Source organism: Anopheles arabiensis, chromosome 3 (genome assembly GCF_016920715.1).
Source record: "Anopheles arabiensis isolate DONGOLA chromosome 3, AaraD3, whole genome shotgun sequence".
NCBI classification, from domain to species: domain Eukaryota; kingdom Metazoa; phylum Arthropoda; class Insecta; order Diptera; family Culicidae; genus Anopheles; species Anopheles arabiensis.
The window spans coordinates 34,804,179-34,829,665 of NC_053518.1; the positions used below are offsets into that span (position 1 = coordinate 34,804,179).

The 25,487-nt window shown below is 47.0% G+C and overlaps 2 protein-coding genes across 6 annotated transcripts in view; one reads left to right on the top strand and one right to left on the bottom strand.

Moving 5' to 3' along the window:
* Positions 1–22,747, bottom strand: part of LOC120903819 (fibronectin type-III domain-containing protein 3A-like) — a 60,387-nt gene extending 37,640 nt beyond the window's left edge. The window contains exons 1-3 of one of the 5 annotated variants that reach the window (XM_040313450.1): positions 22,527–22,747; positions 17,006–17,816; positions 15,799–16,918 (exon numbers count right to left, since the gene is read on the bottom strand). In XM_040313450.1, coding sequence (XP_040169384.1) covers positions 15,799–16,852 — 1,054 coding nt within the window. In that variant the 5' untranslated portion in view covers positions 16,853–16,918; positions 17,006–17,816; positions 22,527–22,747. Of the gene's footprint in view, positions 1–2,527; positions 2,784–3,475; positions 3,643–15,798; positions 17,817–22,359; positions 22,458–22,526 lie in introns of those variants that run through there. The other 4 variants (XM_040313451.1, XM_040313453.1, XM_040313454.1 and 1 more) reach the window with 4 other exon arrangements.
* Positions 22,748–24,213: 1,466 nt separating this feature from the next.
* LOC120901008 (serine protease inhibitor Kazal-type 1-like) lies at positions 24,214–24,780 on the top strand. The gene has a single exon (XM_040308680.1). It carries the CDS (start codon positions 24,349–24,351, stop codon positions 24,631–24,633), a length of 285 nt encoding a protein of 94 aa, XP_040164614.1. The 5' UTR covers positions 24,214–24,348; the 3' UTR covers positions 24,634–24,780.
* Positions 24,781–25,487: the final 707 nt, after the last annotated feature.

Genomic DNA, 25,487 nt, shown 5'->3' on the forward strand with positions numbered 1-25,487 from the left:
TTTCCTCCCCCTGTGTTGTCTTGTTCGGCTTGTCTGCTTGTGGGTGTCCTTCTGGGCTTCCTGCTGATCTTTGCAGGGTTTTATCGCGTCATTTTGCGTTGTGAGTTGGGCATTTCAACGGTAGCGACATACTCGTAGCTCCAAAATGATCTCTTCTAGCTATCCAATATGATTTTTGACACGTTTTATTTCTACAGTGCAAAGTGTGAATAAATGTCCATTTGATTTTTCTAACTTTGATCGCAAATATGGATTTTTGGGAATGGAATGGAGTTATAAAAGCATAATAAATAGCTCTGTGTGCTTAAAATAATATATAAAAGCTCTTTTTACGTCTTCTAGTACTACTACCACGCAACACACTGTGCCAAAGCCGTTCATTTGGAATAAGTGTCAAATAAAAAAGCAAAAGAAATGAAAATAAATCCTCTTTTGCTCTTACTCTTAAAACTCTTAACAGAGTCCAGAGTCCTCCCAAAACTCTTCACCTTCCAAAAACTTAAAATCAAATGTCTAAAAATTATTAAAAGATAATGTTTAATACATCGGACAAATTTGCATCACATCAGAGAGGTCAAGAGACATATTCAACCAATAGAAATACTTGGTAAAAATCAGAATTCATCTCGTGAACGATAAAACGCATACAACTAATAGCGCAAAATGACTCAGTTAACCCTGCACGCTTCCTGTATTGTATCGTGGACTTTAAACCTGCTTGTTACTTCTCACTGTCTCTCTCTCTCTCTCTCTCTCTCTCTTTCTCTATCTCCCTCTCTGCCTTTTTTTTACACCCATATCTGAAGCAATGTTTGCATACGCCTCTCTCTGTGTGTTTGTGTCTGTGTTAGAGAGCTTCCACTGATCCACCGTCTTTCGCTGCTTCTTATCTTCCACCATTCCGCCCGGATTTTCCCGCTTTTCCACCGGCTTGACATCGTACCCCCGATTTGGAGCACCAGCCGTTTTCCAGCTACACACACACACACACTCGTCAGCAGAGTTTCACATCTTCACCGCGAAGCAGCAGTGGCGGCAGTTGAAACTATGGAGAGCTGAATCTGCTTTCACATCCCGCCGCGTTCGTGTTTCGGTGTGTGCATGTGTTTCCAGGGGGATGGGAGGGGGATGCACTTGTGTCTTACATGCAACACAGATGCACCATGGAGAGATGGATCGGAAAGGCCCACTCGCTCAAAGAGCGGAAAACTTCATTTGCCAGCCACTCGGCCGCGCGTCTTCAAGAAAAAGGGGGTTGGAGGCGGAAAAGCGGCGAAAACAACGACATAGAAAAGGGGCAGAAGGAAAAGCACCAACTCTCCTCATCTTAATTCCATCTCTCGAATGGACCACACACACAGTCAACTACAATCGAGGAGAAGGGAAGAAAGAAAAACCGCCACAGAAACATGCAAGCGAAGAGGTCAACTTCCTCACAAGAGGCCACACCACACAGCCACAAACGGCGATATGATTCGGCATAGAGGAAGTGGTGGTGGTCGTGGTGAATGGAAAAGTCGCGGCAAAGGCAAAAGAAAAACGGCACAAAAAGCCACCCCAAACCCCAAGTGCGTTGGCCAGTGTGCGCGCTGCCACCGCTTTTCCACGTCTTCAAGTCGCTGACTGTCTCTCTCTGTGTGTGTGTGTGGATTGTTTTCTTCTCTTTTTGCTGTTTATGCTTCTGTGTGTGTCTGTGTCCAGCACTGAACCGGGGGAGGGGATGATTGTATCTTTCCTGCCAGCAAGCGCGAATATGTTTTAACGTACAACAAACAAAAGCAAGCGAAAACGAAAGTTCGACGGCATTCGATCGATTCGACCCCTGTCCCGTCCCCGTTGCTGCTGGCTGGCTGGCTGGTTGGGTGTTTTCCCGTTTTCGGCCAATCCTCTAGTGGTCTACTTTTTTTGTGTCGGGATCAAAACGGAAAAAAGGAAAAGAGAAGAAACAAACCGAGCAGACAACCTTCCGCTACACTCCTCCAGACACACAACGAAAACTGAACCACCAAGACTCAAAAAGCACAACAATAATTGTTGCAATTATCCATATCCCAAGCCTCCCACCGATCTTTCACTTCTCCTTGCCTCATTGCCAATCGACCGTACTCTGCGCTTCACGCAATAGTTTTTGGCCAATTAGCGGCTCTTGCACCTCTCGCTGAACTAGCCAAAACAACGGCAATCAACGGAACACAAGGCGTCTGTTGGGGTTAGAAGTGTTCTCTCCGGGGCTTCTTGGGCGATCAGATCGGGCATTACACGATCGTCGGACAGCCACCGGAAACCCCCCAAAAAACGAGGCCACCAGGAGCACATTTCACCGCAAACTTTAACTTTGATTTCATCGAAAGAAGGCAACCATTTTCACACTTTTTCACTAAACTTTTGACAACCGTCTAACACTCTTTTGAAGCTGTTCACTTTTCTACGTCCGCCGTTGCTGCATTTTCTTTTCTCCTTCATCCGCGACTGCACGACGGCGTGTACACACAGCTACACCACAACGGAACCCCTTTTTCTCTCCTACTTGTTACACACGCACAGTGCGCGTTTTCCTTCCAAACAACGCAAAATTTTCCGTTTATTTTCCTCCCACACACACGCACACATACACTTTTTCTCTTTTTATCTCAATCACACACACGCACGCAAACGGTCCCCTTTACGGGAAAGGGGGGGGATGATGGATGGAAAATCAGATGCCAAAACGCAGGGTTAACAATAAACGCGCGCACCAACCACGGCGTACGGCGGCTGTCTGGTTTTGTTGTGCGCTTGTGCCACGACGACGCTAAACCGACCGACCGACCGAGAGCTCTGGCACACCCTCCACCACCACCACCCAAACCGAGGAGGACTCCGCGGGTGCAATCGCGGTCGGCCAGCTCTCTCTCTCTCTCTCTCTCTCTCTCTCTCTCTCTCTCTGTCTCTCTCCAAGCAGTAACAGACTCTCTCACACACTGGGAGACTTAGACGACGGGTGGCGGTGGCGTTGATCGCGCTCCACACGGCCCGGCCGCGCACCGTTTGTGTCACGACCCACTCTCTCGCGTGCGCCGCCGATCGCGCATCGAAATATCTCCACGCACACACACTACACACACACGCGCGCGCAGAGAGCTTCTGGAAGGGTGCCACCAACTAACTGCACACACATCTAATGTAACAGGGTAGTGGCCGTCGCTTGGGCAGTACAGCAGTAACTAACAAATAATGGAACATCAAAATCCGTACAATTGTAATACGAAAATGCGGCAGCAACACTGTCAGCAATGTGCTACTGGGCCACTAACACTACTGCAGTGTGTGTGTGCGCGTGTGTGTGTTGTGTCCCTCCTCACACGCTTCACATCCCCGTAGCGCGGTCCTCCTCACTGCGGTTGATGGAATGTGGACTGGACAACGAAACTATTCTTCAAATTCTTCTCCAATTTCCCTTTAAGAAACACACACAAAAAAGAAACCGTTTTTTTACCAATTTTTTCTTCACACACAAAAAACAGAAAAAACGATGCGCCACGCGCCGTCGTGATACACAAATTCACGCAGCTCACTTCATGAAGAGACAACGCAACACAACACCAACAACGAACGAAACCCAACATAAAAAATAAAACAAAACTATGTGTGTTCGTGCGCACACGTCACTTGCAACTGCTGCGTGAGCGGATCACCCCTAAGGGTGGTGGTGGTTGGCCACTTTCCAATCCGAGAAAAAAAAAATCACTCTCCGACGTCGCCATCTTCTCTCATCCCTATTGGGGGTGAGAGCGAAAGAGAGAGATAGAGAGAGAGCGAGCGATTGGCGGCGCGTATAAACAAAACCACCCCTTGGCATGCGTGATGACAAAGGAGAGAGTGAGATGTAGCAAAACAGTGAGTTTGCCTCTCTCAAAGCTTATCTCTCTCTCACTCATTTTGCTTCTACGCTGGTGAGATGCTTCTCACAGTACAGTGAGAGACAGTGAGGCGTGATGAGAGAATTCATCACAGACATGAGAAGGAGCAGGAGAAGGACATGAAAGGGAGGGACAGAAGATTATGCCACGACAGCGCGGACGTCGCATGGTGAGCCAGTGTTGTGCATACGACGGTAGCGTGAGAAAGAGAGAGGGAGAAATAGGGAGAGAGAGAGATAGAACATCTCACTCCAACACCAACACACACACAGCAAACCCTGGAGAAGCATTTTTATGCTCTCGCTAGAATGCCGCGCTTGATCACGCACACCGCGGCACACGGCCCGGCGCGCGCGCATACGCAACAGTGACTTGCGCACGTGTGTGAGTGGTGTGTGATCCTCTCTCTCACTGGATCAGTTTTCTTGGTATGCAACCCTCCGCCGATGTGCTAAGGGCACCGCATTCTCCAGCGATACAGTCACTTCCTTTTTCCAGCCAGGGTTGCGCCTGCTGCGTGCGAGAGGAGTTGAGCGGGCGACGCTCCCTTTCTCCCTCGCTCGTTGCATAGTTTCATCATCATCATCAACATGATGATGCAGAAGAAGCCTAAAAACCCATCAACAGCAACAGCAGCACTGTTTTGTTTAGAAAATGTTTTATTTGTAGCCGTCGCGTCTTCCCTCTTTCTTCTTTCATCTCAATAAGGAAGGAAAATGGAACGCACAACAAAGCAGATCGCAAGACGAAACGAAATGAGCAGAAAAAAGCAGCACACACTCACACTCAGAACGCATGACAAATGGGCAACATAATTCGTTTTTGTTCTCCCGTTGCAAGAGAGCTTTCAAAAACAATTAACAAATAATTGTCGCGAAAATGGATGGCCCTTGCATGGAGAACAAAGACTAAGAGACACACGAACGACTCATGCTGGACACGTTTCGGTCTGGCCGCGCTATCGTTCCCTTTTTTTTTTTTTTTTAGAAATAGTTTTGATTTGATTTCACTTCACAACACTGGGGCATGGTGGCTGAGCAGTGCGCCTTCGGGCACTAGTGGTGGCTGTCTTTTAATGCGCTGTCCCACTGCCAGCCTGACTGACTAATTGACGGCGAACTCAATTAGACGGAATGTAATCACAGCGGCCCCGCTATATCCGCCGGAGAGGTCGGCGCGAGCGCGGACGACACACTCTGGGCAGACAAACGTCACCACATCGCGCGCTATAGCCAATTCGATAGTGTGTGCCCCCGGTTCGTCTGTGTGTGTTTGTGAATGCACCAGCAACAGCAACGGTGCATGATGTCAGCCTGTGTGTCTCTTAAGCTCAATGCAACCACATTCCAGTGCAATGAATCGGCCGGCCGAACGGAGCACAAGACAGAGACCAACGTCAATTGGTGTGATAAAAAGAGCGAGAGAGGGAAAGAGGATCTCCAGATACATCTGGTACTGTGTGCGTGCGTGTACAAAATCGGGAACTGACCCCCCTCGTGAAGTCATTTCTGGACCACTTGGACACTCGGAATAACGTTGGTTTTGGTGGTCGCTGCTTGTGCAATCGCGAAGTGCGCAAACAAACCGTCCAAACCACACATTCTGCCAGCGAAGAAGCTCGTCTTCCTAACACTACCGTAACAAACACCAATTGGCCGGTAGTGCATTCGTGTGCACCGGGTAACGAGATCCGGAACACAACATCAGATACCGTAGCAACCAGCACACACAAGTACACAGACAGAATGGGCTGATGCAGTTCACAATGCAGTAAATAGGGCAAAAAGTATCTGTCCATCTCGCTTCCTTCCCAACGGCTTTGGCAATGGTTTGAGTGGCCATCGATTGCCAGCGCAGATGAGGCACACACTGATGTAATACATCTCAAGCGTTTACTGCCGTTTCCTTGCGCCCTTCGCCGGTACAGACATTTTCGGCACTGGAGACACCAAGATGATGTCCACCCGGCAGTAATGTGTGTGTGTCTTGGAGTGGTTGCTCGATTCCGCAGGCACACCCACGAGTAAAATGAGAGCAAAGGGTAACAAAATAGAGAAGAAAATGCACCTCCAAGATAACTGAAAATTATCACAAAGAGACCCAGTATACACTAAAGGAGTGCATGGAGCCGCAAGTTGGAAAGAGGCTACATTGTTGAGATGGGTAACAGCGATACTAATTGATGAATTTGAATGAATCTTCAAGTTGGGTCGATCAATCTGAAGCTCAAACTTAGTTGAAATCTATGAGGCTTTGAAGTCCTCCAAATCTTCAAATCTAAGATTCGAAGATCTTCGGGACTCTCAGCTCTGTTCAAAGATTCCTCCAATTATCGCCGACAATTCCGAAATCTTTTGATATTCATTAGTCTTTGAAAAATTATATAAATAATAATATATTTATGCATCTTTAGAAATTCATTCCATTGAAAGATCATGCCAACTTCAAAGGATCTCTTAAATAATCATAAATCTATGGAGGATCATAAGTCTTTTCAGTATCATATAAATCTTAAAGTATTCATGAAGCTTTAGCGATTCATTTCACTGAAACGTTGTGATCGCTTCTGCGAATCTAATTATTAATCTTTGGACATTTATGAGTCGTTTAAGAGTCATACGAATCTTGAGATTTCCTTGAATCTTTAGGGATTTATTACGCTTTACAGGGTTTTCCAAGTCAGTTTCAAATGTAAACATTGTTATACATCGCATGCAAAATGTTGTTCCACATCGAGCTGACATTTCATTTCCATCATAATAATTTTTAAAATCTACAGTAAAGTCTATATAATACAGAGGTCGAGTCGTCCAGAACATTTGATCAAAAAGCGTGGGAAAGTTTTGACAGCTGGATGAAAAAGCTTCAATAGTTTCATCGTAGCATACATTGAGGTTTTAGTTGTTGTGCATGCAGTGGTCTGAAAGCATTTTCGGCCATTTTTACATGTTTGTTTGTTAATATTGTACTTTAAGAAGTTGAGGAATATCAAGAAAAGATAGAATTATAGTGAAATTATCAATTACAACAAGATCAGTGCCCGAAATTACGACGAAATCTTGTGCAGCTCAAGAGGGTTAAAGCTAAGAAGCCAGATTTCTGATTGTGGTCATTTTTAAGTGATGAATTACTGAAAAAACTACTCCATGCCACGTTCATGAGAAAGAAATGTATAGTTAAACTAAGTTTTGAGCACAAAATGCACAATTAGCCCTAAAAAGTGTATGGTTGTTTGAAATCGTTTGTGAACGCTTTTTCATCTAACTGTCAAAAATAAGCTTTCAAAATGGTGGACCAAAATCGAGCTATGCATCGACCTCTGTATTATATGGACTTTGATCTACAGCATGATTTTGACAGCTCTTTGTTATGTGTTGAAAAACATGTGTTGAAACTGAAATTTCATTTTGAAACAAATAAACCATTTGACAGCTGTAGAAAAACATTTTGGATGCGATGAATAACAATGTTTACAATTTAAACTGACTTGGAAAACCCTGTATGTTCGTGTACGATTAGACGAATCCCGGGTAATATTTGAATCTTTGCACAGTTATAATTTTTTGGAGAATTTTATGAGTCATATAAGAGCCACAAGTCTTCATGAGTCATGAATTTGGAGATGCGAACCGTGATTCGAATCACTCATCACTAAGTACTAACATGAAAGAAACTATAGGACATATTCACAGAACACAACACTACTATACGTTGACAAACATTCATTATCAGCAGCCAACTTACTGTCAAGGCCAATGGAAGTGTTCTTTAGCACCACAAATAGCGTCGACGACAGCTTTTTGTTCCCAGTGTTCTAGTGTTCTTGCGCTTGCCATTTACTAGCAAATGCAGTTTTGCAACTGTGTGCAATTGCAATGAAGTCCGCCGCCCGCCCACCGACACACTCAATCCCTCATCCCTTTGATTGCCACACGGGCAAAACTCTGGAACGAACGGATGCACAAGCAGTAAAGCATCATTTTCCACAGGATTGTTCCATCAACACTCGCACACACACACGCCCACAAGCATTGTCAACGGCCTTGAAATGGCGGATGGAAACAATGTTGTTTGTGCTGCTGCTAAGGAAAGGAATGCTCTTTTCCGCAACCGGAGCACACACAACCGAAGCTTAATGGTTGGGTGGCGAGCGAAATGGAAGGAAACGAAGGGCGAGGCGGTTTATTACATTTCAACAGCGGTTTTGCAGCTTCTTCGGCGCGCGAGTGTTGTGACCGTTGCGAGCGTTATCGAAAACAAACAAACATACATAATTGAGCAAAAGGAAATGAGGTTAAGAAGGACTAATGCCCAACCCTTCCTCTGCCCTTCCATTCCTGTCTGGCGGTGTCTTCGATGTACCGCGGAGAGCAGCACAACTTAATAATCCCTTCACCAACGGAAAATCTCTTCCAAATGGAATTTCTGCGCCAGAAGAGACGAACTGTGGGCAGGTGGTGACACATTTTCCGTTCATCCTCATCGCTTGCCATCGCGTTTTCACAACACAAAACCCTGTCCCATAACAAGCACGCGACATGATACGAAATTTGTTCAGCATCCAGCAGTTTTATGTTGTTTCCCCCTGCCGGGCCCCCGATTGTCCTTCGGTCGTCCCCATTACAACGGGAAAGCGCGCAACATCTCGCTACAGCGCAAAACTTGCTGCTGTCAACGATTGCCAAGGGACGCGGCGGGGCAGGAAGACGCCAAACTTCCATCATCATGTGTGTCGGTCGTCGGCCGGTGGGTCGTTGTCTCGCAAAAACACACACCTAGCATAAATACCCGACATTCTGTGTGAGTGTGTGCTGGAAACGTTTGGAGGTGAACGGCGCGATGGAAACTCCGAAGCGCGGAATATGTGCTGATGGGTGTAGCACTTCATTTTTTAGTACACTTGTGCCCGTTCCACGGTGGTCGTAGTAGTAGTAGTAGTAGATGACGCACACCAGCGCTCTTTATCGAGCCAAGTTACACCAAGGGGATATGTGCCCGAAAGGGATCGAGAAGGATGCATTAAGGCATCGCTAACGAAGTACCGACGACCTCCTTAAGCTCCTTCTTGGCTCGTGGTCGTGTGTGAGTGTTGTTGCTCGCTCCAGTGACTTTCCTGGGCGAAACGATAAGGCCGTTGGACACATCTTCCCCTCGGAGTGGAGTCACCTTCTTCGCCGACAAGCACGAACTCGCTCGTTCAGCCTGAGATGTCGTTCATCACGATAGCACTCATATTTCACGTGCACTTGCTGCATATGTTGCATGTCTTGTCGGCGGGACGACAACGAACTGCATTACAGCAGGAGGAGAGCGAGCACGCGGGAGAGGGTTGTAATGGAAAAATTGCAAACACATGAACCCTTGAACCTGCCGTGTGGGTGTGTGTGTGTATGTATGGAAAAGGCCATTCACCTACTCGCCGGTAATTCAATTTTATCGAGAGCAGTACAGGAGGCTCTTGGTGCTTTGGAAAGTGCATTTAACCTTCCGAAAAGGATAAGAAAAGCATGTAATACAACCATTTTGCTGTTTTTTGAAGAATAAGATACTAACATTTGATAGTGTTTCTCCAATGTCGTCACGCATTCTACGTGTCACTCAACGAACTCTCCTCCACATTTGATGCATTTGATGACATCTTTTACGTACCGGGGAACTCCCCCCTCTTAAAGAACGGGTAGCATAAGCTACCGTGTCGCTTAGCGGAAATGAGGAAAGCAAAACTCGAAACCACAAGCACTCCTGGTGGATGGGTGGGTAGGATATGTCTTTAAGAACATTACCTCCGCTGAAAGTTCGTGACGTGGAAACTTAATATTTTGATGGGTTCATTTACCAACTTCTTCAACCCATGTCCTCCAATCTCATGGATCTGCGTTGCAACTCTTGCGCTATTAGAGTCTGCGCTCCAATGTCTACACCACAGCGTCTTGTTGGAGAGCTTTTTGAATACTTCAATCAACCGCCCCCCCCCACGACATCCCATTTTATTGAGCGAAAAATTGATCCCTCCAGAAAGCTTATCATTACATACAGATGGGCGAACGACGACGAAGACGATGATGTTGAAGACGTTCGATATTTGCCGTATCCGTATTAAGCTCTGCAGCGAGATAATAAGGATTTCAAGACATGTCTAGATAATATTCCACTGATACGGTGTGCAAGGAATTCTGAACAAGGACTTTCATGCTATAAATCAGCTTTCTGGATCGATATTCTTATTTCATTACTTCAAAAAGATAGGCTTATGTGCAGGAATAAGTACAATAAATCGTACGGGCGCATTAGAATTTGAAGTGTGTATGTCTCTGACATTAAGATGGCAATAAGATAAAGTTAGGATAAAGATAAGATAAAGATAAGACTTGGATATTCATAAGGCATTAGGATTACGATAAAATAAAACATATCTACATAAACCATTATGAAGATATGCATCTGATTCTGGATCTCAAGCATTAGTTTGAAGAGCTTTAACGTGTAAAGAGATAGCATAAGCTGCAATACAAAGCTCGATGTAACCTTGAATTGTCTGACCAAGTCGCTTCTTCAGCTTGAAATGTCGCTTTTGTTTTATGCACCAGAGAAGATGTCTTCACACGGGAGTTCCAAAATGCCCAAGAAGAGACACGTCGTCGGGTCGTACGGGCCCTCACTTCACATGGTGACCATTGCAGACCCGACAGCAACGACGCCACCAGGAACGTTAACCTTCTATACTACTACTGCTGCTTCTGCTCATCAAACCAACAATAATTACATTTTTTATGAGCCTCTCTCTTCCTGCCGCGGGGGGTGGTGGTTGTTGTTGTGAAGAAACTGCACTGCGACTGCACTTTACTTTTACATCTTCACGTGGAGTTGTTGTAGTTGTTTGTGCCAACCCCTTCAAACACACAAAAAGGCAACACAAAGCGTTGTTTTATTTCCGCAAATAAAACACAAAAGCGAACGCATCTCCCCACGTAGCGCGCACAATGGGCTTTACGATGGTCGGCGGGCCCGAAGGAGCCCGGGGGTTTCTCGCTTGCATTGCCACCGGGCGCGCGCGCGTCTCTGTTTTTGGTGTGCATCTCTTTTTTGCATTCTCGGCGCAAAGTCGTTGTCTGACGGTGGTCGCTCATAATGGGCAGCCCGGGTTTTGATGCACACAACAAGATTCACCAACATTACCCCTAGCCGGCTGGCTTGCCGAAAGGAAAAACCGCGCCAGCCAATAATAGCCATTCCTCGCTTCCTTACGCACAGAACAGGCGCGAGAAGGGAGCGAAACGGGAGGGACGGGTTCTTGACAAGGATCATCGCTCTTTACACATGGAGCACAGACCCTTTTTCGCGAAATGAGCTTTGGCGAGAGGCGCAACGAACGGGGCGAAGTACGAGGAAGTTCCAAGGCGACCCAAGACGACGGGTCGTGGTGTGTCTGCCGCCGTCGCCAGCGCTGTCGGCCGTGCGTACGCAACTGTAACTTACGATTTATGGCCCATAAAATACATGGAGAGGCCGGGCCGGGCATATTCTATCCGAAACGAGGAAGTCGAGTGGCAGATTATCACATCATCACTTCCATCTCGTGGCGGCGGCGACTCGCGGGACACCATGCAATATTCATCCGGATGGCTTTTGCGTGTCTGTGTCGGTGGGCCGGTTCAGACCTACTACAACGACCACTACACGCCACTGCAAGGGAAGGGATTTGCAACAAGTTGCCCTGGTGGTGTGCTTAATTTCAAACCCCAAGAACCGTTGAAATGTTGATGAAAGGCAAATGCGTATTTTATGCTACACGAGCCGACCCCCTTTTTCCGGGGTATCATCTTCCCAAGGTTCTGGTCACTGGGAAGTTTAGTTAATACAACGATTTTATTACGAACCGATTTATTGCTGCTGGTCCCGGTTCGCGTGTTGTCGGAGCATCATCATCATCATAAATGCAGAATGAAGTATTTCGAAAAAGCATTACCACTGGACGCAGCACCACAGTGGAAATATTGGTGTATTTTATTGAGCGAGTTAAAATCTATTTCCCTAGCTGCAAATTCCCGCAACACCCAAAGTTAACTTAGGAGCAGAGACGGACCGGCGGTCCAACGGGAGATACACGTATCATCATCTCATCCGATATATATCGATAGCAATTGCATTGCAGCGGGAATGTAGCAAATTGGTAGCAATATGTGTATGTCTGTATGTGCCGCACACTCGAGCACGATTTGAATAGGAACCGAAGGTCAAATTCATTACCGGTCTTTGGTTCAACAAATTAAGCGTCGCCGCGCCTTTGCTGACGAGGAGGAGTAGCGCAAGCGTCCTGCTACTATGCAGCTTCTCTCGTTTGGCCATCGACGGAACGACGTCATCCCGGGGCCCCCTCATTTTTCCCTCCCCAGTGTGTTAAGCGTATCCAGTTACCGTCGGATATCCCGATCCCTGTCAGCTGCCATCGGACGCGGTCTCTCTCTCTCTCGTGTGGGTCCATCTAGAAGGGCCAATTTATCAGCTCATCGAGTTACAACGCCTCGCACATTGAAACATGCGCTGTAAACTCTCAATTGATTTCCATCCATGTTGTTACCGAGACGGCTTATCAGGGGGCTTCTCCAGGCAGGCACTGGAAGAACGTCAACAGATACTGCACATATCCTGCCCGCGAGACGGTGACGTGCGCAGTTGCCAACACACTCAGGGTCGTTGGCTGGGACACACCGCCATATGCTAGCCGTAATGGCGCACATGCTTTGCAACTCACCTTGTACTGAGTGCGACCTTTGTAGACGTAGACGGAACAACAGTTCGATCGCAATCGATCGTAAACACTATTGATATTATGCAGAACATAAACTCTCGCGGGGACCGGGGTGCGGACATTGTTTGCTCAATCACGTACTTCTACGAACTCAACACACTTCCGAGTGTAAATGTATGATTTGGAATTCAGTGTAAACAAGCAGTAAGCGAGGCTTCGAACCACGGTTTATCCAGGATGGAAAAGGGCGAACGATTCACAATTTGCATTCCGGGAGCTTTTTGCATAAACATATGCCCCCATCCATTTTTTGGGATGCTTCCCCGGCGCCGGAACTAATGGATTAAACGCTACATCCTCCAAATGACCGCCAAATAAAGGAAGCCACGTTACATCAGGTACTGGCTCTCCCACTGCAAGAGGCGACGGAAAAAGGGACGCCAAAAAGCCTCGTGATCCCGCGGACAGCACCTGGAGGTGACTGTTTGCGCTACGTCCAAACGGGAGAGGGGGGTTCGACGAACGGTGGAACCCATTTGAAAATCAAATTTATCACCTTTCTGTGTCCCATCAAGAGCAACCTGCTGCTACTGCTGCTGGTGCTGGTGCCACGGACTTGTCTGACTCTTTTGCCTCTTGACGTCTGTTTCGCATAATTTCCATCCGCAAAACCTCTCCACTGCCTTCGCTTCTCTGGCTCTGTAGGCCGGTAGCAACCATGATCGAGGGAGGAGGCAGAGATTTTGATTCGGAGCAGTAAATTTTCCCACCGTATCTAGTTCTTCTTTTTTCTGTAGCAAGAATCGCCAAAAAAAAAGGTGAACTTCTACCACATTTTCATAAGCACGGCGGGACCTAGAGTCCGGCTTTAACACACCGGCACAAAATATAACCTTCATTTTTCGCTCTCTGTTGTTCTATTGGCGTTGTCCTTGGCACGGGGGAAGAAACCTGCGAAAGAGGCAGTCTCCATCATGCCACCTTTCACCACCCATTCTCTCCGGGCCCGGATAAGGTACATTAAAATTCACAACCCAAAAAATTACCGTTTGATCCTTCCCTGGATTATGACCCAACGCGGAGGCGTGGCGTACCATTAATAATCGTGCCACCCGATGTCCGCCCGGTCGGGGAAACTGGTGGGGCAGCGAGAATGAGGCAGCGGTTAGGATAAATTTACATTGACGCAAATTGTCACCACATTTCAACTTTTTCGGCACGGCCGCCGCCAACAAGAATCTAGCAGACAAAAAAAAACCGATTGTAGCTTTTATCGGTTTAATGAGCGACCGGCTGCTCCCGGGGAAAAGGGGGAAACGACGGCATCCACAGGGAAAGGGACTAGCATAAAACAATTAAAGTTTCGTGATGCGTTGGCCGGTGGTAATGGTGACACTGTTACACCATGCACCCCCCTTTGTGGCACCTGTGGCAGCTTTCGGTCATAAAGCGCCGTTATCAGCGCCACCAATAACGATCGGTTAAAGTTATCGCATTGCAAAGGGATTCGTTGTTACAAAGCGGATTGTTACTGTGTTTGCGATACGATTGAACAACGGTCGTGCGGGTTTGGGGCTTTTGTATGCGCGCCACAGGTGTTTCCGTTTTCACCCTGCCAGGGTAAACATTGCAAGACAATATGGAACAGAGTTAGATTTCATGAATTTTTCGTTGAGATTCATTTATATGAATCTTCAGTGATGATTGATTTAAATCTCGAGTCGAATCTTCAAAGATTCATGAGTCTCTAAAGTTTCACGAATCTTTGAAAGAGACGAATGAAGCTCAAATGCTCAAACTCTCTACAAGCAAACCAAACAACAACAACAACAAAGAATCTTTGAAGATTCATGAATCTTCAAAGACTCATGAATCTCTAAATATTCATGAATCTCCCAGGCTTCATGTTTAATATGTTTAATATGTTTATTGATTAAACAATCGGGATCTTGAAGATGCTACATGAATGTACTTAAATTAGCGGTTATAAACTATGTACGGTACATAAATCGGTAGGGGAGAACTGGTGCACAAGAATAGAAAATGTATATTGAAAATATGATTATTACGTAAGTTGTGTCCTGAGTCTATCCCTAAAAACATTCTTTGGTATGTTGAAATCAAATAAATCATATTTATTGATGCAAATTCGACACATAGCTGACATAGGATCAGATTGGCCAAAACGAGTTCTATAACGAGGGACGGATATGAATTGACGGTTACGTAGATTCCTAGATGGCGCGTTAAATTCTATCGTAGCTAATAGAGTAGCAGCATCAATGTGGTGGTTGAGTAGTTCTGATATAAAAAGGCATTTAGATATCTCACCGCGCTTTTTCAACGGCTGAATCCCTAAGAGCAGATACCGGGAATGGTATGACGGTAACACATCGCCCTGTTGCCATGGTAAGAGTCTTACAGCATATCTAGACGCTTTTCTTTGGATGGCCTCGATTCGAATACTCCATTGTTCGGTGCAGGGGTCGCTAACTATATTGTCATATTCGAACACTGATCGGAGGTAGGTACAGTAGAATCTATAAACTTCATAAGTCCATGAATCTTTAAGCTTCATAAGTCCATTAAAATTCATACAACTCAAGGGATTCATGAATCTTTAGAGATGTATGATTTCCAAAATATCGAATTTACCCAATCCCACCTAAAACTTGCCCATTGTGGGTTCAAGCCTCGCAAATACCGTCTCCCCGTAGCAAAAAAAAACTATCCGGCTGCGTGGTACTTTCCAAGAAGTCTCGATAGCCTGTATCGGCTGGCATGACCACGTAAGTTGTTACGCCAAGAAGAAGAAACTTCATGTTTTTTTAGATATTCATGAATTCCTAGAGATCCGTTAATATCTCGAGAGTTAATATCTGAGTCTTTAGAAATTCATGAATCTTTGAAGATTCATTAATATTTGAGATACATGAATCTTTACATCCGAGATTCAGATTCTTTGAGTCATACCAAAGATTCATTCAGATTCATGAATCTGAATCAGATTTACCCAACACTAATATGGACTTCCTTTTCGGGAAAAAACACCCCAAGAATGTCGATATGCGTACACGAAAGGTTAAGCGTACATTCCTACAAACAATAAGCATGCATTACAACGCAAATCAAAGTGTGCAAAACACTCACCTCGTATCGTTTCCCGGTTGCCTGCGATCTGGAACGTGACGGCCACCCCCGGCCGCACGTGAAACAGCACGACATGCTCCGACGGTGGCGTGTGGGTCGGACAGTACGGGCGCGTTTCCAGCTCGAACCCCGGCCCGAAGTGAAACACCGGCTCGACCATCGGCCAGCCGGCCGGCGTCGGCTGGTGGGTCGTATGGGTGGCGGTCGAGGCGACCACGGCCGCCGCCGCCACCGCATTCGCCGGCATGCGCTGGCCGGCCGACGCCGGCACACCGTTGATCAGCTGATGGTGATGATGGTGATGGATGTGGTGCATCGATTGAATCCGCTGATGCTGCAGCGTGGGTTGATTTATCGCTTTCATCGTTGTTGCCGCTGCTGCTGACGTACCGGCCGGCGCAAGGGTTAGAATTGGTTGCTGCTGCTGCTGCTGCTGTGCTTGGCTCGTCGCCGACTGTACGACCGTTGCAGCAGCACCGCTGCAAACGGTTGTAACGGTCGGCGCGGGCGCTACCGTGCCCGTGGTCACGCAATTGCTCAGCGTACCGCCGGTCGCCATCGCGACGGCCGCATTCCGGGCGGTCGGTGCGACCACGGCGATGGCGGCCGACGTGGCCGTCTTCGTCACGACGATGCCGCCCGTCCCGACCGGTGGCGGTTCCGTCGCCATCTGTATCTGCACCCGGCGATGCTTCTTGACCGGCCCGATCGGATAGTAGGCCGTCGTGTGGGTGGCCGCTGTCGCCGTCGCCAGCGGTGGTGGGAAGCTGAATAAAGGGGGCTGCTGCTGCTGCTGTTGCGGGGGCTGCTGCTGCTGCTGCTGTGGCGGTTGTTGCTGCTGAAGCTGAAGCAGATGGTGATGGTGATGCTGGTGGAGATGGTGGGGCGGCTGCTGCTGCTGCTGCTGCTGTATCAGCACCTGGGAGGTGGACGGGGAGGAGGACACACAGGACAGCGTGACCGGCGGGGACGGCTGGTGGATGATCTCCTTCGGGCACTGGGGCTTCTGGTGCTGCTGCTGGGAAGCGGTCGACAACAGTGGTGCCTTTACCATCGAAAATCGGGTTTGGCGGATGGCACCGGCTCTACCGTCACACTCCGTCGTGATTTATGCCGTTGGCTTACAACCGCGCGAATGGAAAAACGGTAAAATAAAAAGGTGAAATTCTCTAAAGGGGCTCTACTACCGGGGCCCCGCAGAACTCACTTTTGCTTCGGTTCCACAATACACTCACAATGTAAACACATACACACACAGACACACTAAAAGTTCACTAACTGACACGTATCACACTGGGCTTCCCACAACCAAACCACCGCGTGGCCCTACCTCCAGGCGCGACGACACACTGCTTACTGTGGCGATGGTGCGCCCGCGAGCTCATAAACCAACGCCGGCAACAGGCAGCTTTTCTCGCTAGTCGTCGTCGTCGTGTCGCTCTCTTTCTCTAGTTACGGCAGCGGGGAAGCGTTGGACGACGCAGGGAGGGGAAGAGCACGGACCGCACACACCAGATAAATTCATCAATCGGTTGTGCCGCGCCACAAGCACTCACGCAAACCGGGAGCAGGCAACGTGGCACTTGCGCGATTCGCCCAGTAGCTTCTTGTCCAACCAAGTGCGGAAAGGACACATGCGCCACCCGAGATGTCTCTAGCTTTGGCACACACACACACACAATGGGTTGTGCTTTTCCTTACAATTTGCGCCACACGCAGGACAACAGGTTACTGGTTGTGTCAATCAGCACACGCGCCAACGTGTCATTATCGCTATAGAGATCGGCTTTTCGACTCGCTTCTGCTCTCCTCCTCTTTGGCACTTCTCAGCTGACTGTGAGTCCCTACCGGAGGAAAGGATCACACCGTTCGCAGGACTTCTCGTTGCTAGTTTTCCTTGTTAACTTCGACGTGTTGTGGGGGTAAGAGTATCGTTTCTTTCGGGGCTGGTTACTTCCGATTCCTGCGATACTTCAACGCGAAGTGAATGCAAATATACTTGTCTCGAGTTGTTGTTTCTGCAGATAGAAGGAGAAGGGCTTCAATTAGTTACAAGACAAACAGGATCGATGTACAACACTTAGCACCAACCACAGACACACACGCACACAACACCAGCAAGTTACTGCGACGCAGTTTAATCGACACCAATTGCTGTATATGTGTGTGTGTGTGGGTAGCACCAATTCGTGGCCCCAAAATCATCGCTCTGGCTGAAGCAAGGGCGCCTCTTATCACACGTTTCGGAGTGTGGGACAGCTTCCCATGGGCCCCCTCCCCGTTTCCCAGCCACCATGTGAAGCGTCCCGAACCGGTCCCAAATGTGTGGTATGATTTATGATGGTTTGCAGGGAAGAAACGTGCATCAGCACAGCCTACGACTACTGTCCAAGCCCAATGGTTCCGGAAGTGGTGACGTCGACGGTTCTATTTTTATCGGAAGTGCAGCCCGGGGACAAGAGATAGCTATTACAACCCCCCCTCAAAATATTGACCCACGCACATCGGTTGGCAAGCTAAACAATACGCACCGGCAAAAAAGGGCCTTGCAAAGGTGAGAGTGCAAACCCAGGCTGCCCATTCAACTGGCAAAATATTATCACTTCCGCCAGCGATCTATGACGTGGGTCACAGCGTCGAGAAGAAGCAACAGCAGCGACGTGTCAACGAGTCATACACCGCACAACATAATCACCGCACGATGATATCGCCACTATTATGGCGAGGGGGGGGGGGGGGTGTAGCGGGGGGCATGTATTAACCTAATCGATGAGTGTGATGGGGATGATCACACGTCATTTGCCCAAGTGCGTCACTCGGACTAGATTTTGGTCGACGTTTATGTGTGTGTGTGTGTCTATGTTACACTTCTTTATCGAGAAACCCCCAAAGGGAAAGTAGGCAGGCAACAGCGTGGCCTCGTATACTTTTCTGCCACGTATGTCACTAGTATGCGAAAGGCTTTAAACACATCATGACTATTTAATGTTTTGAACAGCTAACACCGATAGCCTTCCAAAGAAACTTCCTGCGGGATTAACCGTTGCTGTGTGTGTGTGTGTGTGTGTGTGTGCTCACGGGGGTCATCAGAAGGCGCCTCTCCTTTAGAGGAAGCAGAGATTGGTTTTTAATTCCGAAATCTATCGCCCGCGGAGCCATGCCGTGTAAACAATCTAACGATTTATTCGATTGTGCACAATGTTTTTGTTCCCATTTTTTGTTGTTGTTGTGGTGGTTACCGTCCTTATCTAATCACGGCAGCCTACGACACCGTTACAGCAACAAGCAATCTTAATAACACATGGGTAGCATGGGGCATTTTTGGGGGAAGTACCCGGTACCGACAGTTTAATATACTATTAATAGCGAAATACGGGGCAGATTTGTGTTCTTTAGAAAGTAATGTGTTCGATTGAAAACGTTCCATCGGTCTCTGAAATGCGAATGAATGCGAAACATTTGCGAAAAAACTGTTCCAACTTCCGCGTATGCGTAACACTATGATTGACTTTTCAGTCAAGCCAACGCATGCCAGGAGGATAGTGGATGTATTTATTTCTCTACCTTGGTTTTTGAACAGAATATTCCCACTTTTTTGTGAAATATCTGGAAGTATTCAAGGATCTTTCTTCAAATATTATTATTATTTTGAACGAAGAAGACTATTTTATATTATAGATGTGTTATATTATCATCCCCGCCGAATCTTCTTTTCTCCACGACACACTCGAAACGAACCCGAGAGCGCATTTGATTTTCTCTTTCTCATACGGGATTCGATCTCACACGGGCGCGCTCCGTACTCTCTCTTCAACCACACAAGCGGTGAGAGTGTGGTGACGCATCGCACTACACCATCCGGTGGGTTACGATAGCGGCCCGCTAGCATTGCAATATAAAGCAAGCACGGCGCACGCGGTAGTCGCACTGTTTAGCTCTATATTTACCCGCCACAGAGGCTAAACCTTTTAACGGCAGGCAGCAGATGAGCGGGTTTGCGGGTAAAGAGGATTAGTACTGCCGAAACACGCGATGTTAATTTTCAGCAAACTGACTGATTCCATTACACAGCTATTATAGACGCCTGTTTTGTTTTGGGTATCTACCCCATCTACCCCAACCGGGCGAGTGCGTACCGCAGTACCGCGAGCACACTTAATTCCATTATTTATGTAGCCAAATCATGCTTCCCTCCGTGCTGCGCTCCTGTTCGCCCCCGTCCCCGTGTGATCTGGTGCCATTTTCTGCGACGCTATTCGACGTAATGGCGACAGCATATGGTAACGACACTGATTAATAATCCACACTTGGCTAATGCATTAACGGTTAGGCGCTACAGCCCACTTTTTCTGAGTTTTTTTTTTTTTGTCTTTGAAGAAACATTATATGCCATGTCTTCAAAAAAAAGCGCACACACACAGACTAATGCCGGATATAAACGCACTCAATCACGTTCCGCTTGCTCGGCTGCACAAACCACACTCTCCAGAGCATCTTGCGTCTTGTGTGACTGCTTTCTTTACTGGTGCTTCCAGCGCTTCGGTAACTGTGTATGATTGATTGGGTTTCGACGCTGCCTCCTGGGTTCCTTCCGTATGTCCTCTGCCGTGTGTCCTTGGCAACTGCAACTTGTCTCGCGCGCGCTTCAAACACACACACACACACATTTGTAACGGGGAATCATCGTCCTACCCGGTCATTTTCGTCCGATCGAAGTAACCAGGGTGGGTTTTTAGGGTGTGTATGCGCACCGAACACACGCCCAAAAAAGGGAAGCATCCTACGTCCAATCAGCTGGACAACCGGGAATCCTTTTACACCCAGAGGCAGCTGCAACTGCGTGGTAGCGCACACTTTGGTCTTCCGTATGCGACCCCGTACACACACACACGCACACCCGCACACAGCATCATGGATGCTCTCGCTTGGAGAGAGCTGAAATGGGGTTGTGGCTGGCACATTGCACGAATTCTCACTTTAAAAAAAATAAAAGCACAGACCTTGGACAAGACTGGTGCTGTGCAATTTTATGCAATTTATGTAACGCCTTGCCCAGTGTGGATCGCAGAAAAGAACGACTCTTCCTAAGGCACACCAGAGCACATGGGTGGTCCGTCTGCCATAATCTGCCATATGTCAGTGTGGAATCCTACACCATTCAGCCCCGCCGCGTGCCGGTGTCCAGTAGAGTGGTGGTGGTAATTCATGCACATGCACCAAACAACCCGGTACACGCACTGCACCGGGTGCTGTCGGAGTGCACAATATGCAGTAGCAGCGACAAAAAAAAACACACACGCTCTCTCTCTCTCTCTTTTCCTCTCCATCAACCGTCGAAGGACAGCTTCAGCAAGCATTAGAGAGTGGTGGTACGTGTAACTGGGCAGGCACAGTTCAATTTGCCTCAGCCTCAATTACAATCAAAACAAAAACAGCAAAATGCATCGCAGCGCAGCGAAGGTTCCGGAAATTCCTCGAATGACTCACGCGTTGCCACGGGGCGAACGAGAGAGAGAGTGGGGGGACGCAGACGGTCTGCTTTTGCAACACGCTGGGCACACACATTTCCGAGATTGGAAAATCTGCCCCCGCAGGGCCCCACCACCATTGCTGTCGCCGTTCGGCGCGCCGCACAGCCGCATAAACACAGTCAAACACATGCGCGCATCTCGTTTTATCGTCGCCTACGTGTGCGTGTGTGTGTGTGTGTGCGCTGGGTGTCGGAGTTAGCTCCTTGCTGCATCCTCTTGTGTGCGGAACATCCTTTTTTTCTAATGTCTTGTGGGGGCCTTTTTCCCCCTAAATACATTACGTATCATGTGCTGGAACGTTTTTCGCTCCAAAAAAAGGAATAAGAGGAAAATATCCTCCGGGAATGCCATTTTCTACATGTGACAGATGCATTCCAGAGAGAGAGCAAGAGAGAGAGGAAGGGTTTGTTGTTACTGTTCCCGGAAAAGGATCGCCCTGCACGGGGTCCCGGGAATGAGTAGGCGATGCTTGTAGGCGAAAGTGCACCCACCATCTGGACTGATGGGAAGTGCGTGGAAATTGGAAAAAAAACAGACAAACTATTAGCTAACTTTCTTCACGACTTTCTTCCAACGCAATTGTTTCATTGGAAAGGGCAGGCGAGTGTCAGTGGTGGCAGGAAGCCATCGAACCACTTCATGGGCCAATTTTAGAATCGACACTTTCCACTGCCATGACTAAGCGAACGCTTCTCGCAAACGGGGTTCCAGCGATTTTCCACACACCACACCAAGCACGCACGCACGTAGCCCTTTTTCGCGAGAAACGCCCTCGCGCACACATATGGTATACACACACACACACACGCATATACGGTGGAATATTTTGCGAATTTTCACAGGTGGCGTAGTATGCCGTGAACAGAGGCGTGCACACACAAACCCCCCACTACAATTGCATCACATTGCGAACGACCACTGCGCCACCATCGTGTCCTGGAAAAGGGACACACCCGGGGCGGACATACAAAAAAAACACGTCCCCGACACACATGCAGCAGCTGCAGGTCTGCGTTTTTTTCCTTCTCACCCGCACTTCACCATACGGTTCACACACAACACCAACAACCGGCGGTACCATACACACACGGCCTGCCTTTTCTTTTAGGATAAAAGCGTCCTACTCGCTTTTGTCAAATGCCGTTTTTCATCGTTACCATACGCCGTTTCTTTTGCCTACGCCCGATTTCTACTTACATTCAATTCACTTCACCAACGCAGCACACGGCAAACACTGTGGCACGACGGTTTGGCGATTTATTTAGCACTAACACGCACGAGCACACACACATACACAGAGAGACGGAGAGATGGAGATTGTACACCGAAATTTCCACACAATTTTCACCTATTTTCTCGCATATTTTCCTCACGACGCGTTTGATGTGTCCCAGGTAGCAGAGAGCGGTACGCTCGTTTGACGTTTTGACAGCCGCCGACCGCCGACTGTCAGACGGGTGAGCTCAAGGCGGGTCGTGGGACCGGTTTGAAAAATATTCTCGCAATTCTAAAAAAGCATCGAATGCTTTTCAAATTGCAAAAGAATGATAGTTATTTGTTGTTTGTATTAAAGCAATAATTTTGTAATAGACAAGAGCACAAACGGCCTTTAAAACTGTGGATTATTTTTCTTGGCCGCTCAACGAGAACAACATTGACCAACCTTGCCGTGTACCGGTCTCGCAGGGCAAGGCGAGGGTTTTTGACGTTCGAAAATAGCTGCATCTCGCTTATTTTCTCTAGCCGTCCTTTATTCGCTTAACTGTTGGTTAAACTGTTTATACCTTCAAGGTGAACACTCGGAAGCGCTGCTGAATATTTCAAATAAAACCCGTTGATACTTGATTTAAAGTTTTATGATTGCCTTTTTTTTTTTTTAAGTAAAATCATGTTTGTATTATTAAAAAAAGTCAGTTATTACAACTTTTTTGTTTTTTTCCCTCTATTTTTCTATTCCAAATTACGCATTTTCACGACTCACCTTGTTTCTATAGACTTTGGACAAATTCCCCACGCATGTTTTATTTTTAAATTTAACCCAAAATTCGATTACGTTCAACGATTCCTTCAACTTTGTAATTTCATTGCCGTTTAAGCACATATTACATCCTTTTTGCTTGTGAAGTGCAATAAATCTTGCTTTCAATCAGCAATCAAAACAAAAAATTCTAACTAGTCATGTTTGTAAGCAAAGCAATGGAAAAACCCAGTCTGTATTCATATCAGTTCACCAACAACACTGGCTGAACAGTATAGTGTGTATTTATTTACGGATTTATGATTACATAAAATGCTAAATTTAAACCCCCGTCAAACAAATGATTCATCTTTCACGTACTTTATTTTAATGTGAAATAAAACCGTTTTGTTTTATAGCTTAATGTTTGAGCATATTTGCATCTTAACGCAATAAACGTGCTTTGTGAGTTAAACGCTTGTTTGACTCATGCATCTCACATTCCAACAGCCATGGCCATAGAGCGTCCATTCACTGGTGAACAATCTACAGAACAGCTCATTTATTGCACTTTGTCTATCAACGCTGAATCGTCATTTCCAGCGACCGATAACATTTTTATCAAGGTAAATCTTTTTTTAAATCTCTTGTATTAATTATAGCTTCCGTAAAAAAAAAACAAACCATTATAAGCTACCCGAAAGGCCATCTTTGTGAAAGTTTGTTATCACTACCCGCTTTTTGATTACATGATGAGGCGTGTGTAGAAACATACAAATCAATAACCATTTGCTTATTTTCGATAGAGGAGGGGGATCCACAGAATCTTGGTGTGCGTGGCGCTATACAAATACAGCAAAACATGGTCCCTTTATCACTTCGAGTGATAATGATGTGCGATGAAGCGATAGGCGTTGCAAAATATAAACCCCTTCACTTCAAATGTACAGCTATTCAGTGTTAGAACACATTTCGCATCGAACGCGCCCCGATCGGCATTGCCAAGAATAAACCAAACCAAGTTTTGAGAAGTCCAGGAAGAAAGTGACATAAAAACTTAGAATGCGTGTGCTGAGCTGCATCACTGTGCTGTTGGTGGCACTGGTAGCCGTGCTGGTTCTACCGGGCAGCACCTCTGCCTTCAGAAGGAACTATAACGGGGTGTGTGCCTGTCCCAAGATTTACCGGCCTATTTGTGGAAGTGATCTGATCACCTACGCCAATAGCTGCATTCTGCGGTGCAAGGTGGACAGTTCCTACGGCAAATCGGTCCAGCTGCGGATACTTCGCGACGGAGAATGTGAGCGCAAGGCACCGATTCAGATTCCCGAGGAGATCCTGGATTAAGGCGAACGAACACCATAAGGAACTGTATTTGTGATAGCGAAGCGGATATGGAGAACAAAGACAAAGAAGTAAAGTAAAGGAATGCTTCAACTGTATGTGATGTGAAATAAATCGACAATAAAGTATTGATTTGTTAAAAAAAAACAATTTAAAGGTGCTAATAAATGAGTTTTACCTAACAATTTCTATCAGTTCTACCGTTCTTATCAGCCAATTTATGTTACAATAGTTACAAACACTAGCAACAGACACGATTAAGGTTTAAGTGTGTTTTTTAAACGTGATTCATTGGATTTACACCACTAGCTGAAGTGTTTTGGTGCATGAGCCATACGCTTTATCAATGCTATCAACAGGCCGCTTGGCAGCTGTAAACAAGACAACCCTTTTCAACAATAAAAATAACCATACTTTACTGCTGGATTTACAAAACGTAGCTGTTCCGCTATTACGCATCACTCGCCGGTTTGCTCTTTTGGACCTTATGGAACATTTTAAAAATAGAACACTGGCCAGCATGAAAATCAACAGCCAACCGCCATCCGCCGGCTGGTAATAATAAACACGTACCCCTATATATTGACTATGTTTCGTGCGTTTCGCACGCACGCACACACAAATGCCACACTCCAGCCGGCAGTTTCAATCCAATTTCCAGACCATCCCAAGCCTCCCATTTAACCTTCGACACATGACCTCATCTTCGTGCCATTTCATGTGTACGGAAAGCTGCGAGGGGAAGTGGAGATGGGGCAACCAAATGGAGCAGGATTCTGCCACCCGAATGACCTTGCATCGTACGCGAGAGCAACGGTTTTTTGGAGCTCCATTATCATCCCTTCCGAGCCGGAGGG